The 15,132-nt window shown below is 52.0% G+C and overlaps 7 protein-coding genes across 7 annotated transcripts; 4 read left to right on the top strand and 3 right to left on the bottom strand.

The window, feature by feature from the left end:
• Positions 1 to 47: 47 nt before the first annotated feature.
• B0T23DRAFT_448037 (uncharacterized protein) lies at positions 48 to 2,025 on the bottom strand. Its single transcript, XM_062841027.1, has one exon. It carries the CDS (start codon positions 1,594 to 1,596, stop codon positions 481 to 483), a length of 1,116 nt encoding a protein of 371 aa, XP_062689376.1. The 5' UTR covers positions 1,597 to 2,025; the 3' UTR covers positions 48 to 480.
• Positions 2,026 to 2,274: 249 nt separating this feature from the next.
• On the bottom strand, positions 2,275 to 2,796 carry B0T23DRAFT_432199 (uncharacterized protein; the record flags this gene model as incomplete). The annotated part of the gene is made up of 3 exons (XM_062840361.1): positions 2,275 to 2,421; positions 2,497 to 2,547; positions 2,668 to 2,796. The coding sequence occupies 3 exons, from the start codon at positions 2,794 to 2,796 to the stop codon at positions 2,275 to 2,277; spliced, it is 327 nt and encodes a 108-aa protein (XP_062689375.1).
• Positions 2,797 to 3,278: 482 nt separating this feature from the next.
• Positions 3,279 to 4,213, top strand: B0T23DRAFT_407719 (uncharacterized protein; the record flags this gene model as incomplete). The annotated part of the gene is made up of 2 exons (XM_062839212.1): positions 3,279 to 3,624; positions 3,684 to 4,213. The coding sequence occupies 2 exons, from the start codon at positions 3,279 to 3,281 to the stop codon at positions 4,211 to 4,213; spliced, it is 876 nt and encodes a 291-aa protein (XP_062689374.1).
• A 2,288-nt stretch (positions 4,214 to 6,501) lies between these two features.
• Positions 6,502 to 9,378, top strand: B0T23DRAFT_388466 (peroxidase/catalase 2). The gene has a single exon (XM_062837756.1). The coding sequence runs from the start codon at positions 6,762 to 6,764 to the stop codon at positions 9,021 to 9,023; it is 2,262 nt and encodes a 753-aa protein (XP_062689373.1). The 5' UTR covers positions 6,502 to 6,761; the 3' UTR covers positions 9,024 to 9,378.
• A 1,717-nt stretch (positions 9,379 to 11,095) lies between these two features.
• Positions 11,096 to 11,869, top strand: B0T23DRAFT_432196 (uncharacterized protein; the record flags this gene model as incomplete). Its single annotated transcript, XM_062840360.1, has 1 exon — positions 11,096 to 11,869. One exon carries the CDS (start codon positions 11,096 to 11,098, stop codon positions 11,867 to 11,869), a length of 774 nt encoding a protein of 257 aa, XP_062689372.1.
• A 42-nt stretch (positions 11,870 to 11,911) lies between these two features.
• Positions 11,912 to 12,862, top strand: B0T23DRAFT_325231 (uncharacterized protein; the record flags this gene model as incomplete). Its single annotated transcript, XM_062835490.1, has 1 exon — positions 11,912 to 12,862. A coding segment is annotated over one exon (951 nt), but the record flags the coding sequence as incomplete, so codon positions are not given.
• A 1,084-nt stretch (positions 12,863 to 13,946) lies between these two features.
• B0T23DRAFT_325300 (uncharacterized protein) lies at positions 13,947 to 14,811 on the bottom strand (the record flags this gene model as incomplete). The annotated part of the gene is made up of 3 exons (XM_062835495.1): positions 13,947 to 14,180; positions 14,256 to 14,675; positions 14,743 to 14,811. 3 exons carry the CDS (start codon positions 14,809 to 14,811, stop codon positions 13,947 to 13,949), a joined length of 723 nt encoding a protein of 240 aa, XP_062689370.1.
• Positions 14,812 to 15,132: the final 321 nt, after the last annotated feature.

The raw sequence follows: 15,132 nt of genomic DNA, 5'->3' as shown, positions 1-15,132 counted from the left end.
GGGAACATAGTATCTAAAAGTCTTAATATGTAACTGATAGAAACCACGGTAAATCATTTATGCCTGAGGATAGTCTTAGATCCCATTTACATTTATGTTCTTTTAAACCCAGAAGGTACCTCATGACCGACTTTCAAAACTGAGACCACGGAGCACCCAATATTCTTAAATCCTCCCGGCCACCCATCAAACCAATACCGTTTCACCGCCGTTGATTCCCAGGTTCCGTCGTTCAAAGAGGAGACAAAACGGAGAGGACATGACGGCACAAAGTGATCGATGCGCTGCTCATTCATCCTTTTATTCCTTCTTTTGATCCTCACAATCATCTAGACATTCCTTTCTATCCTTTACTCATATCAAGCGAACAGTCAATGCCGCCCCCACCCACCACATCCCTCGCCAAAATCACGACAGCACTAAACACTTCAACTCCCTTTCACCTCACCAACCCACCACTCACTGTTCATCACTCACCACTCACTCAACCCTCACACCCCCCGGCAACTCCCCACCCTCCAACACCCCCCTCCACTCCCCTTTTACTTTCTGCTCCAATCCCACAATCTCATTCTGCACCTCATTACTCTGCAAATACTCCTTGAACGTCCCACATTGTTCAATCCTTCCGCCCGTTGCATTTCCACAACTCGGATCTCTCAACGCCCTTTGCAAGAGATTCACATCCCACCCATTGAAGAAATCCGCATGGTATCCGTACCCCGTCTTGTCGCCGTTGGAGAAGACAAACGGCTGTTGGTTTTCTCCCATGGATCTGAAAGAGTTAAAGGCAGCTACGTTCCATGTCATTTCGTAGAGCAGGGCGGGGATGCGGTGGGAGTGAGTAGGGGGGCAGACGCCGGTGTCGAGGCGGGATGGGTAAGTTACGTGGGAGGAGTTGTAGGCGCTTGCTGTTGAGTTATAACCGGGGACGGAGGAGTTGGAGGAAGAAGAAAAAGTGCCGAGTCCAACACCGTCCCAGCACGAAGGGAAACGGATGCGGATTTGTAGGCCGCCGTCGCAGGTACGGTTGGGAAAATCGTGAAAGGGAGGGAGACCCTCCTGACCGTCCGTCAACAAGCAGATGAACTCGATTGCGCGATCTTCGACCTTGGAGGAGTTGAAGTCGCGGCGGGTGGTGTCGCCTGCCATCATCCGGAACCCGGGAGGGAAAGCGAGTAACTCGCGACCGGCGCAGTAATCGGTCCAATCCATGCGTTCTTGGTAGTAGACGTTGATGCCGCCTACTTGCTCCACGGCTTCAAAGGAGCCGTTCGCATGGTGGAAGTAGACGATGGGCACCCAGTAGTTGGATAAGTCCTTGGATACGGCGCAGGTCGTTCGGTTGGAAGTCTGGGTTTTGTTGTAGTCCAAGTCGAAGTCGAAGGCAGAACCGCCCATCACTGTGTGGAGGTGCTGAGAAGGGCGGCCGGGAGAGACAATGGGGTCGAGACGGTCGACGGTGATGGGCTTGCCGCAGCCCATGACGAAGAAAGCTTGGGAGGTGGGTTGGGGCTTGATGCAGGTAGTGGGTTGTTGGGCGAATGTGGCAGCGAAGAGGCATGTTAGCCAAACGACGAGGCTGGTCAGGATCATCTTGGACTGTTGGACTGCTGGACTGGGCGATGTAACGAGCGGATGTGAGTGAGTGTCTAGGGAGATGGTTCCGTGGCGAGGGAAGAAGAAAGAGTGTGGGTGTTAAGTAAACTCGGCTAGAGGTTGAGACAAGGTCTGTCGTTGTGAGCAGGGAGACATATGAGCCTTGAGCTGAACCTAACACCCGTAGATATGAGACATTGAAACAACGAGAGGAACAGAATGCATCACGGTTAGACACCTCCAACACTTTGAAACGCTGTGGCTTGACCGTTGGTGAATGTTGGTAGCCTTGGTGTTTGTGCAAATTAAAAGCTGTTTGTCGTTGGACCACACGGCAGTTATCCGCGGAGACCAACAGGCGACAATCCGGTCCAGTCATGACTAAGATTCGAAGACAGAATTCATCTATTCCTCTGACCCATGTTCCTTTTTTCACAGACATTGATTGACCAACAGGCCGACAGTCGAGTAAAAAGAGACAGTCGCATCGCATCGCTTGATCGCAAGTGGGATTGAGTTTGAAGAGGTGAAGCCGTCGCCCGTCAACGCCCTTGTTTGTCCTTGTCCCTAATGATTATAACATATTTCCCTGTGGCGTCGCTGTTTCAGACATGGCTCGTCGGGCGCAACCAAACACATCTGTTCATTTGTGATTTTCGTCTATCCCATCTGATATCATACAAGAGTCGTTGTGCCCGCATTCGCTTCCGCCATCTGGGATCCGGGTTCGTGGGTATTAGAGTAGTACAGCGGATCGAGCTCGGAGTCGGAGTCTAAGTCGGTGTCGCGTGGAGGAGAGGCGATAAAGTGTGCATTTATTGCCTGTATGATCCGTCGACGGTTAGGTTAGGAAACACTAGAGCCCGACAGGACTGTGATGTGAAGGTAGGGGTATACGAACACAACGAGCATCTCGCCCCAAGAGCTGGAGAGGAAGGCGACGGCAGCCTGTGGTGAGGGCGTGTGTTAGTACAATCAGATTGTAGAAGACTAGGTAGGAATGGACCGGACAGGACCGGACGGGGCCGGGGTTCGGACGTCGAAGGCCGGGTTGCGGAGGACACTTACGCCGAAGAAGGCGATGCTGCGGACAACGGAAGCGTTCTCGGAAGAGGTGAGGGAATCGTAAGTGGAGCGGATGAAGCCCTTGGACTTGCGGCTGCCACCGGGGCGCTCGATGTACTTGGCGGAAGGCATGGTGATGGAGTGTCTTGAGAGTGGTCGCGATAACGGGGCTATCGGTTGATGAAGCTGGGAACTGTGACGCCGTGACGAGACTCGCAATCGCAGACTGGAACGTCGAATGGAAATTTTGGACTTTCTGGCAGGCAAAGAGAGGGACAGAGAGACAGGGACTGCACGGGCCACGGGCCTTTGAGGTTGTTATCAAAGGGTGCTTGGCACCGTCATTGGCTGTTATCACTTACACCACGGCGTACCAGGAGTGGGGCTTCAGTAGAGACCCACTGCCCCGCCATTTTCCATGTCATCCATTGTCATGTGCCGGCGTCTGTCACTGAACTCTCACTGTCACCTTCTAGAAACCATCGCAATTCTTCTGTCGCAAACAAAACATCACATCTCACATTGTCCTTCCAGAGCCTACAAGTTCGTCACATCGCCAATTGCCTGGCTTCAATCAACACTCACCCATCATTGCCGCGATACCTCATACACCGATGGCGGAAAACGAAACCCCCAATCCCCCGACCGCGCCAGCCCCAGGCGGCTTTGTGCCTCCCGCGATCTCTTCAAACTCGTTACCATCTCCAGCGCCCAGCTCAGCATCAGCGGCGGCTGTATCCAATCTCCCACATCCTCGCCGAACTTCCCTTCGCCCCGGGTCCATCAAGGAGGATAAAGTCCGCAACTATGTATCCGACAAAATGCTACACATCAGTCGCCGATACGTCAAGCACTTTGCCATTCCCCATCCCGACGACGAAATCACGGGCTACAAGTCCATGGCCGAACTATGTAAAGACGTGGACGACGTTATCAATATCATCTGGCTATCCGGTACTCGTAAGTGCCACACGGTTTCGAGTTCTTACCCGTCATTATTAACACTAATATCCCTTTAGCCAGCCTACAAATCCCCTACCTGCTCAACATTGCGAGCGAGTTCACCACCTGGCTCGAGGGCTTCCCTCCCTCGCCCGCAGCCACATTCGCGCTACTACGAAAACTCGACCACTGCTTCGCCAGTCTACTCTTCGGTTACGACATCGACACCAAAGAAACACTACCAGGCTTCGAGAACGGCCTTCGAGCCGGCCTGTCCCGCACCGACATGGTCCGCTGTAAAAGCGTAATTGAGCGCACTCGTGTATTGGTAGTCGAGGTCATGGCGAAAGAGCCAGCCGACGAGGATCCAGATGGCGATACTGGGGGCCAGGGTATCCAGACCCCGAAGCCGGACAACGATACCGAGGCCGAAGCTGAGTCTGATCGTCTGCCCGAGATGAGCGATTTCGATGATGGTGACGACGACGACGAAGACGAGCTGTTACACATGAACGTCGCTCAGGTGTATGAGAACACACTTGTCAAGTTGGGAGAAATCCTGGGAGATGGAGGTGGTGTAACGACGATGCCCATGTCTGTGGACTGATCTGACCTGCGGCCATACGTACAACCACATATATTACTTGGGTCCTTCCAAATGGAGAGGCGCCACTGTCATCAACCGCATCTTTTTGCCCCGGGCTATCAAAGGATCTTAAGGAGGCTCGCCCGGGACAGAAAAGCTGAAACCCCCTTTTCAGGCATTCAACCGGCCTCAAGCCTGGCACGGCTCTCAGCTTTTCTATCCCGGGCAAGGGAGCTCTTTGCTGAGCCCGCGCGCACCAAGAAGGGATAAGTGCAGATACCAGATTACTGGACTGCTGCCTAAAAGACCAAGGCGGAAGATAGAGGTCGGTAGTTGCCACCTCTCCAGCGGACGGGAGATTGAGTGCCGCTACGATGCTCGCCGGAGATTGTTATAAACCGTGTTGATGGTTTCAGAGACCCAAATCAAATCGGTAAGCAATCTTTATGCCTCGCCTGGCAGTTTGGGTTGTTGTTAACCCGAGCTCTCCAGCTCTCTCTTGCGCCACATGTAGAAGGTCGCGGCTGCTGTCTGATTTTCGGAAAGCCGTTGGTTTGAATGTTTTAATTACTCTACATTAGTCTATCTGAGCGCTGGTCGAGGTGTCCAAAGAGGTTCTCACTTGGATGCGACTGGATCTAGACCCACTGACGATTCGAAATAACAGACATTCCATCCTCACAGGCTTTGTTCTTTGTTTCTATAAAGAAAAGGTCATTAAACAGACTATTTGGACCGAAAATCCATAGTATGTTGGTTTTTGTTGTTGAATGCGACAATCTGAAATGATATCAATTCACAAACCCCGCTGGTCAGCAATGAGCCGGCCAAGATCCCTAGCTCGACAATTAGCTGTCAGGCGTGCATGACTGGCCCCGTAAAGGGATTAGCCGCCAGCGGGGGAAAGCTCCACGGCGGGAGAAGTGGCCGAGATCGATCTCGACTTCTTCCCGGTCCTCTCCCCACGTGTGAGGCGGAGTGGCAAGCAAGCCCGGACACTCTGATGGATACGGGAAGTCAAGAATAAACATGGCAACAACCGAAGGGGGCAAGATGAACTGGCCTCCAGGCAATCATACGAGTTCTGGGTAGAGATGATGGAGGGACGGGGTTACGTGTGCGACTCTATCGAGGTAGCAGACACCACCACAACATAACAGTGACAATGAACATGGGGAACCAAGAACAGCCGGCGGTAAATATTCACGAAAGTAAAAGGCCGATGAGAGTGGTGAAACTGGTTCCAGCACGCCATACAGTATTAGTAATTGGATGGCAAGAGAGCACAATGAAGGGTTGCCTCCCCCGATTCGATATGTTTCTCCCGCCCCTCTTGGCATTTCCGAGGTGACGCGTTCCAGTTTTGTAAGGTAGTATTGATACCGATAGCACGGCGATTTCCATGTACTAGCTAACGCGACTTCACATGACTTCCTTCTCCACTAGCCATATGGAAATCCAGCCAGGCCTTTGTACTCAATTCCCGTTCAGATTGGAAGCCCTCAAGGTTCTCGTTGCCGTGGATGACTGGAGAGGGTCGTGAGGTGAGGTCCGTCAAGCTTCCAGTGTGAACCAGAAAAGGGCAGAAGTCTCCGAGGTGCGAGTCACATTCCCCACCTGCCAATCAGAGAAAGGGCAACAAGAATCATTCAGTTGCAGCCTGCGTTCATGCACCTGTACCACCTTTTCTACCCGTTTCTATCCATCCTGCTTGCAGGGGCAGTTGCACCCTCAGAGAGTTGCAGTTGCCATCGATCCCCTCCTGTGTTTACTGTGCGGGGTCGAGCAACGGGAGAGATCACGGGCGGCACTTGCTTCCATTATCGAGTTGTCAATACATGGATACTGCGTTACGTACAAGTACAGTACACTTCCAAGCATCATGAGATGTTCAGTCGGGATGGATCAAGCGGCCAAGCAAGAGAAGGGATTTTAAAGGCGTTGAAGATGCTAAAACCCTCCAGATATGACCGTCTTCTGGAATAATCACAAAAAAAAAAAAAAAAAAAAAAAAAAAAAAAACAATGAGCAACAACTTGGATGACATCAACCGGAGCCAAGGACGAGATACTGTGTAGATCCAAGTTTGTTGTAAGCAGGTACGTTACCTTACGTAATTACAGTACGAGGTAACTACTCCCATCCCTAGGGGTTCACCGCGATGCGTGGAAGCCGGGATGGATCGAGCAATTATGATTCGAGGAAGCTCACACTCACAAGAGAGACAGGAGCGGGCGGTGACCTGTACCGTACCACCCGGCCTCCATGCCGGGTGACAACCAAGCGGGGTACGTACAATGATTCCTTTGTATTCCTCCTTCTCGGCCATTTCATATCAACTCGCCTTCCCACCCACACCCTCCACTACCAAACCCCTCTCCTAGGTTACTAATACCGGTGCTTCCGCTCTCTGATATCATCTGTCTTCTGTCTTCTATTTCTTCGTTTTTCTCATCAACGTGCATACTATTCTCTTCGCCTGTACAGCTCCCATATCAACAAATAGAGCTTCAACTTGGAATCAGTATCTCGTCTCGAAAGATCAATAAACCACACAACATCGACCAACATGTCCGAGTGCCCCGTCCGCAAGTCCAACGTCGGCGGTGGTGGCACCAGGAACCACGACTGGTGGCCCGCCCAGCTTAGGCTCAACATCCTCCGCCAACATACCCCCGTCTCCAACCCCCTCGACAAAGACTTCGACTATGCCGCTGCTTTCAAGAGCCTCGACTACGAAGGCCTCAAGAAGGACCTCACTAAACTCATGACCGACTCGCAAGACTGGTGGCCTGCTGATTTCGGCCACTATGGCGGTCTCTTCATCCGCATGGCATGGCACAGCGCCGGCACCTACCGTGTCACGGATGGCCGTGGAGGCGGTGGTGAGGGTCAGCAGCGTTTTGCTCCCCTCAACAGCTGGCCCGACAACGTCTCTCTCGACAAGGCCCGTCGTCTCCTGTGGCCCATCAAGCAAAAGTACGGCAACAAGATCTCATGGTCCGACTTGCTCCTTCTGACCGGCAACGTTGCTCTCGAGTCCATGGGCTTCAAGACCTTTGGCTTTGCCGGTGGCCGTCCCGACACCTGGGAGGCTGACGAGTCTGTATACTGGGGTGCCGAGACCACATGGCTGGGCAACGAGGACCGCTACTCGGAGGGTCGGGAAGGCCACGAAGGACATGGTGTTGTCCAAGGTGACGAGTCCAAGAAACAGCACACGGACATCCACAACCGTGATCTGCAAAGCCCCCTTGCCTCCTCTCATATGGGCCTTATCTACGTCAACCCCGAAGGTCCTGACGGCATTCCCGACCCCGTTGCCTCAGCCAAGGATATCCGTGTCACCTTTGGCCGTATGGCTATGAACGACGAGGAGACTGTCGCTCTGATTGCGGGTGGTCACTCCTTTGGCAAGACTCACGGTGCCGGTCCCACTCACCACGTCGGCAAGGAGCCCGAGGCTGCTCCCATCGAGCACCAAGGTCTCGGCTGGGCGAACAGCTTTGGCCAGGGCAAGGGTCCCGACACCATCACCAGTGGTCTTGAAGTCACTTGGACACCAACTCCTACCAAGTGGGGCATGGGCTACCTGGAGTACCTCTACAAGTTTGACTGGGAGCCGACAAAGAGCCCTGCTGGTGCCAACCAGTGGGTGGCCAAGAACGCCGAGCCCACCATCCCAGATGCCTACGACCCCAACAAGAAGAAGCTCCCGACCATGTTGACGACCGATATTGCCCTGCGCATGGATCCCGCCTATGACAAGATCTGCCGCGATTACCTTGCGAACCCAGACAAGTTCGCCGATGCCTTTGCCCGCGCTTGGTTCAAGCTTCTTCATCGTGACATGGGCCCGCGTACTCGCTGGATCGGTCCCGAGGTCCCATCTGAGATCCTACCTTGGGAAGACTACATTCCTCCCGTAGACTACCAGATTATTGACGATAACGACATCGCGGCCTTGAAGAAGGAGATTCTGGCCACCGGTGTCGCTCCAAAGAAGCTGATCTTCGTTGCCTGGTCCTCGGCTTCCTCTTTCCGTGGCTCTGACAAGCGCGGTGGTGCCAATGGTGCCCGTATCCGTCTCGCTCCTCAAAACGAGTGGACGGTCAACGACCCTTCTACGCTCCGCGAGGTCCTTGCTGCTCTTGAGTCTGTGCAGCAAAAGTTCAACAACAGTTCGAGTGGCAAGAAGGTCTCCTTGGCTGACCTCATCGTCCTTGGTGGTGTCGCCGCCCTTGAGCAGGCTTCTGGCTTGGTAGTCCCTTTCACCCCAGGCCGCAACGACGCCACTCAGGAGCAGACCGATGTGCATTCTTTCACTCACCTCGAGCCCCACGCCGACGGCTTCCGCAGCTATGGTAAGGGTACCAAGCGCGTACGCACCGAGCAGTTTCTCATTGACCGTGCCTCGCTGCTCACTCTCTCGGCGCCCGAGCTTACTGCCCTCATTGGCGGTCTCCGTGTGCTAGAGGCCAACTATGATGGCTCATCCTACGGTGTGTTGACCAAAACACCCGGCAAGCTTACCAACGACTTCTTTGTCAACCTGTTGGACACCAACACGGCATGGAAGGCGGCGGATAATGAGGGCGAGGTCTTCATTGGCTATGACCGCAAGACACACGATAAAAAGTGGACTGCGACAAGGGCCGATCTCATCTTCGGAGCGCATGCTGAGCTTCGCGCGCTTGCGGAGGTGTATGCCGCGGTGGATGGCGAGGAGAAGTTCAAGCGCGACTTTGTGGCGGCTTGGCACAAGGTCATGAACCTTGATCGGTTCGATCTCAAGCAGAAGGGACGGGGCCAGAATGCCCCCAAGCTTTAGGAGGCTGATCAGGTACTGCTGTACAGCAGAGAGCTGCGTTGGCGGATTGCTTGGATGGAGGCTAGTCGAGCGGATCATTGGGATGATTGGGTTCAAAGACATCACTACAAGAAGGCCTTGCGCTGGTTCAAAAGAGCACTGGACGAAGTTGAGAAGTGGAGAGACTCCGGATTGGGTGCGCTACCGCGTCCAGAAAATACAGAAAGAGTACTGAAAGACGTGATAAGTCAATACCGGATTGGCAAGTATTGAGACGAATTGGGATGATACTGGTACGAGCAAAGTTAGCAATCGGTTGATTCAGATAAATAGTGTAATTGAGAGATTAAATATGAATGAGCATCGCCTTAGCAAATCCTTGTGCCGTTGTCCTGTCCTCTGCTCAGTTAACTTGTTGTGTTGGCATTTCCTGAACTCGGATGTTGGTTCTTGGCTAGTGCGTGAAGAGGACGGCTGTTATTGCACTAACTCCTATACTGCTCATCCTGCATGGAATATGATAAGAATATGATAAGAACGCATCTCATTCAATCTCCACCCATCCCGACCTGTTGTGCGCTTACTCTTTTTACGGCCACACCTTTATTACCTACTCTCTCAAAGTACCTATTCGCAAACTTCTTATCCAAGCACGCATAACTCATGCAACATGGTTGATGTTTTACGTTGAGTCTCTAGCAGCCACGATCAATAGAGATAGGTCTTGGACTGTGTTCAGTACCGAAGAAGGCGGCGGCTGATGGATGGGGAGGATTGGGGCATGGAGGGTCCTGGGACTTGTCTTGAACCAGTTGACTATGATCAAGCGACTTGAATGTTTAAGTAGGTGGGTATCACCAAGGTAAGCGGGTGAGCAGGTGGGCGGGCGGACGAGTCAGTGTAGGTAGGTAGGTAGGTAGGTAGGTAGGGAGGTTCATAGGTGATGGATGGTTCATTGTTAGTTGTTTGTAGCTGACGGTCATGGTCAATATAGCTGTAGTTATTGTCAGGATGGGATCAGATTTTTTTTTTCTCTTTCAGGATGGGACGGGATAAGATGGGATGGATGGAGCGGCGGTTTATTGTTGTTGGTGACGGTCGTTGTCGTTGTCGTGATAAAATGGTTTTTTTTTTTTTTCCTTTTTCTCTTTTTCCAGGATGGGATGGAATTTGTCCAGGATAAGGACGGGATGAGATGAGATGAAATATAGAACGGTTTATTCATTCTGCATGGTCAAAATCAGACAAATATATGATATGGTAAGGGTGTGTTATCAATTCGTTTCGTTCATTCATTCATTCGTTCATTCATTCATTCATTCATTCATTTACTGACGTCGTTCCGTCGTTCCTTCGACCTTCATCGGACCAGCTGACTTACTGAGACCTCTGAGACCTTCTGAAATCCTTTCATCTGTCGCATGATGTTGACTATATTGACTCTTGCAATTTGGTTTTGGGACCCGTTCGTCCGCGCGAGCGTTTCTTTTTTTTTTTTTTTTCTTTTTTTTTTTTTTGGGGGGGGGGGGGGGGGGGGGTTTATTTAGCTCCAGCCGACACGAAGAAATTATTTAGGAGCGGGTGGTTCGAGTTTTCAAGTTAGGTCTAGGTATCTAGCTGCTTTGACACTATTAACCTTGACCAGTGAGTAAAATCGTCATCTCATCATCTGAGACCTATTTTTGCACAAGTCTGATGACATGTTTCATATTAACATTTAGACTTTGTTATTATGTCGCCGGTGTGCTCAAAGTTGCTTTGTACCGATTTCAGACCTTCACCATCATCGCGGTGGACCGGACCTTGTCTTTGTTCTCTCTGCCAATGCTGACTTGCCTAGGTATTGACCAGCTTCAATCCCGAACCCATGATTCATTTCATAATAGCGTAGGGAGGTTATGGACAAAGAATTACATTCAAGATGGTGGAAATAATATTCCACTCGACACAAAGTTGTATAAAGGATTGATGATCAGCTCTCTTTCCCGACCTGCGATTTCGTTCTCACTCTTCCTCCAAACCCAGTTCTCTAAAACAAAGAAGTTTTTCCATCTCTCAGCAAGTACTTAAAGATCAACAAGGCACAAGACAAGATGCCCAGCAACCGCACCCATATCAAGAGAGAGCGGGACAACCCTTACCCCGACATCGACGACTACCGTCACCGTCCCCACCACGACCGGTCCAGGTCCCCTCGCAGATCGCCGCCTCGAGATAAGGCTGACAAAGGCAAGGGCAAGGGCAAGGTCATGCGCGGCAAAGAAGAAGAAGAGGAAAAAGAAGAAAAGAAGGTCTTGGTCCGCAAGCTCGTCAAGGAAGGCGAGTACACTCCCAAGCCTGATTATCCGGAGTGGTTGTTATGGGTCGCCGGTGCCGCAATCAGCAGGGAGGACCGCAAGAAGCACAAGTACAGCGTGGAGAAGCGCGGTGGCTCTGGAGCCTCCTCTGGTGAGGACAAGGGCAAGGGCAAGGGCAAGGGCAAGGGCAATGGCAATGGCAATGGCAATGGCAATGGCAATGATCGAGAGCACATAGGCAAGAAGGAGTACCTGGAGGAGGAGAAGTACGGTCACGGTCATGGTCATCACAGTGGCCAGAGCAGAGGCAATGATGATGATGATGATGATGATGATGATGATGGCTATCGTAATGAGGACGAGCGATTGGACGCCAAAATGGAGGAGCTGTTGAAGCTACCGCATCACGTCCTTGAGGATATGAGGGAGGAGGAGGAAGCAAGGCATGATGAAATGCTCAAGCCGAATTATCGGCGGCGGAAGTATGGTGTTGAAAAACGGGAATGGAACAACGATGAGCGCGAGACCGTCTATGAACGTTACATGCGCTCCTTGCATGAGGATCCTTAGGCGGGATCCACTCAGAGTCAGAGTAATGTACATCACAAGACGATTAAGGAGACGGAGTTGGAGGGGCAGGCGAGGAGGGAGAGGGAGAGTTGGGATAGGTTTAGAAGGAAAAGGAAAGAAGAGGGGATTCAGGGAGATGGAAATGAAGAGGAAAGGAAGAAAGAGATATTCATCAATGGAGAACGGTACGTGAAACAGGAACCGCGGGATATGTGCTCACCCAAAGAGTCATCTAGGCCGCCTTCTGCCTGTATTATCACTGAGAATACTGCTGGTGATGATCGAGGCCGGATGTCGCAAATACTCCGGCGGTTGGAAGACTTCATGGATAGCATGCAGCTGGGGAGCAACCCTGCTACCGATAACCAACGGTCTACGCAAAAGGTGAAGAACGCAGAGGAGGGCATGGAGATGAAGAGCGAGGTAGCACCAGCGCCCTTATGGAAATCATTTTTGGGACTGAACCTTGGGAACAGTTTCAGTCCTCCAACTCCACCCCCTTCCAGCTCCTCTCGTTCATCCAGAGGTTCGAATCGCGGACGGACTTTACCGAAGAGAAGATATTCGAAGAAGAACACGGCCGAGCTCATTGGAGAACTCAACGCATGTCCAAGCCCCTCTCGTCAGGCGTACCTAGAGAGACGTTCTTGGAGGAACGAACGTCCTTCAGGGGTCGAATATGCCTCGCCTTCTGCTGTACCAGTCGCCGCCCGCCCCCAGGCTTCATATCCTCAATCCTACCCCCCTCCTCCAACCGCCGTGACCGTTTCTGGGTCGGATACTAGCAGTGACTATCAGCAAGAGCCGAAAAACGAGGATCCGACCCATCGCGTATATCGAGTTCCCTCCTACCGCGTGCACCCAACTGCCGATCCTTATCTGCCACAGCATGTCTCTGGTCCCACCGCCAACATGCGTCGCCCTCGTCGCCGGGGTTTCAGTGACGAGCTACCAACGGCAACATCGTCTCATGGACATCGTCGCCATCCCTAGAACGGATTGGACGATTATTTCCCGCCGCGCTGGACTGAAGAGGACAGAAACAGATGGATGGAGAGGAAGAAAAGAAAAGAGGAGGCAGAGAAATGGGCGAAACCTATTCCAGAGACCAGGAAAAGGGAACTGTGGAGATTGCGAGAGCAGGAAGCACAAGACACGGAAGCGGTCAGGTTGTTGAAGTCTCAGAGGGGAAGTCCATTCTGCCGACGGGTGGATTAGCACAGGTAGAGATGGAATTTTCAAGAGCGGGGTTGTTGTCTTCGTTCCCTCCATACCGTAGCAATGAGGTTTTTGTAATTTCATTTCGCAGTGTCCTAACAATGCTGTCTGCCGTGCCTTCCTGTGTCGTGTATGTATGTAAATGCAACGGATGTGGTGCCGATGTAAGGAAGTGTAGCTGCAGGTACGCGCGATTGTGGCGTTTGGACATCCCACCTGCCGATGCTTTCTTATCAGTCAAAGCTGCAGTGCCCGGCTTGTCAAGGGACGGAACTATCGAGTTCCTGTCCCTTTCGTTCCCGCCGTCTCCTTTGCACATCCGTCGATTCAATTCAGCCACTGCAGCCATCGATGCCCGCGTCGGCAATGGTTTCCTCGAAAGTTGGAGACCCGACAGGAACCTGGACCCCTCTCCAACAAGTATTGCTGTCTCCTTTTCAACGCAAGGTACTACTTTGGTCTTTGTTATCCGTAAAGTGAGCTCTCTTTTTCCCGTCCTGGTCTCAAAGGAGACAATCCACATGGAAATATCGCCAAGTCAGCATCTCAAAAGCACAAAAGCAAGCACATCAATCAGACGAACGAGAAGGATACAACATCACTGTGCTCACTTTCCTAGCTAAAAGAGTGAAGGTATGTCAAAACGCCACATCATAAGTCCAGAACATTCCTAAGCCAAAAATCGTCATCACAAGTCGTAACACGTTTGCCGTCAGTGCCCTTTCCACCATTTCCCAAACCGAAAGCAATCACCAGAGAGAATCCAAGTCCCAGTCTTCCAAGTATTCCATGTTGGTCCCCCGTCCCCAGCCTGATCCCGCGCCATATCTCATTGTGCTGACCTGTCCCAGGCGGTCATTTAAGCCTTGTCGACTTCGATCACGTAGTCCTCGACAGAGTTGTGGCGCTTGTCGACCTCGATCACGTAGTCCTCAACACCACCGTGACGCTTGTCGATCGGGATCACGTAGTCCTCGACAGCACCACGTTTATCGACCCCGATGACGTAGTCCTCAACAGAGTTGTGGCGCTTGTCGACCTCGATCACGTAATCCTCGACGGATGAACGCTTGTCGATGGGGATGACATAGTCCTCAACCGAAGACCTCTTGTCGATGGGGATGACATAGTCCTCGACGGCGCCGTGGCGCTTGTCAATCGGGATCACGTAGTCCTCGACAGCACCACGCTTATCGACCCCGATGGCGTAGTCCTCGACAGAGTTGTGGCGCTTGTCGACCTCAATCACATAGTCCTCGACGGCACTACGCTTGTCGATGGGGATGACATAGTCCTCAACCGAAGACCTCTTGTCGATGGGGATAACATAATCCTCCACACCGCCGTGGCGCTTGTCGATGGGAATGACATAGTCTTCGACCGACGACCTCTTATCAATAGGGATAACGTAGTCCTCTACGGCACTACGCTTGTCGATCGGGATTACGTAGTCTTCAACCGAGCTGCGCTTGTTGTCGACGGAAATCACGTAATCCTCAACCGAAGACCTCTTGTCGATGGGGATGACATAGTCTTCAACAGAAGAACGCTTGTCGACCTCGATCACGTAATCCTCAACGGATGAACGCTATTCGCCCTCTCTGATTAGCAACATGGGACGTCAAATCACGGTGCTCTTACTGTGAGAGACTGACCTTAGCAGCAGGAGCGGCAAGGACGCTAACGCAGAAAGCTGCGATCAGAATGGAACTCGAGTACTTCATGGTGACGGTTGCGTGTCGACTCGAGATTAAGTGGGGAAATTTTCAATGGCGTAGTAAGGTGTAGGTGTCTGCCTTTAGTCTGGTGATAAGACGTGTGACTGAGTGATAACTGACGACTGGAATATCAAGAAGATTCCCTGATCACTTATACCCAAAAAGTCTACTTCGATCTTTGCCGACTACAATCGTGGCGCCTCCGAGTTACCTCACCCTGCTCCAAGATGCTCCTCGCCCCATAGCGTTTGGGCAGCACGTTGTCGATTCAGCGAGCCGAACCCAACGACAAGCGCCACACAAACGCATCGCTCGCCATATCCGGTT

The sequence above is a fragment of the Neurospora hispaniola genome (assembly GCF_033458365.1).
Source record: "Neurospora hispaniola strain FGSC 10403 chromosome Unknown B0T23scaffold_8, whole genome shotgun sequence".
Classification (NCBI taxonomy): domain Eukaryota; kingdom Fungi; phylum Ascomycota; class Sordariomycetes; order Sordariales; family Sordariaceae; genus Neurospora; species Neurospora hispaniola.
The sequence above is the reverse complement of the archived record's forward strand: the minus strand, read 5'-3'. Positions and strand labels throughout refer to the sequence as shown.

Bases quoted from the DNA above. Each gene is read 5' to 3' on its own strand.
- B0T23DRAFT_448037 (XM_062841027.1), bottom strand. From the start codon at position 1,596: ATGATCCTGACCAGCCTCGTCGTTTGGCTAACATGCCTCTTCGCTGCC.
- B0T23DRAFT_388466 (XM_062837756.1), top strand. From the start codon at position 6,762: ATGTCCGAGTGCCCCGTCCGCAAGTCCAACGTCGGCGGTGGTGGCACC.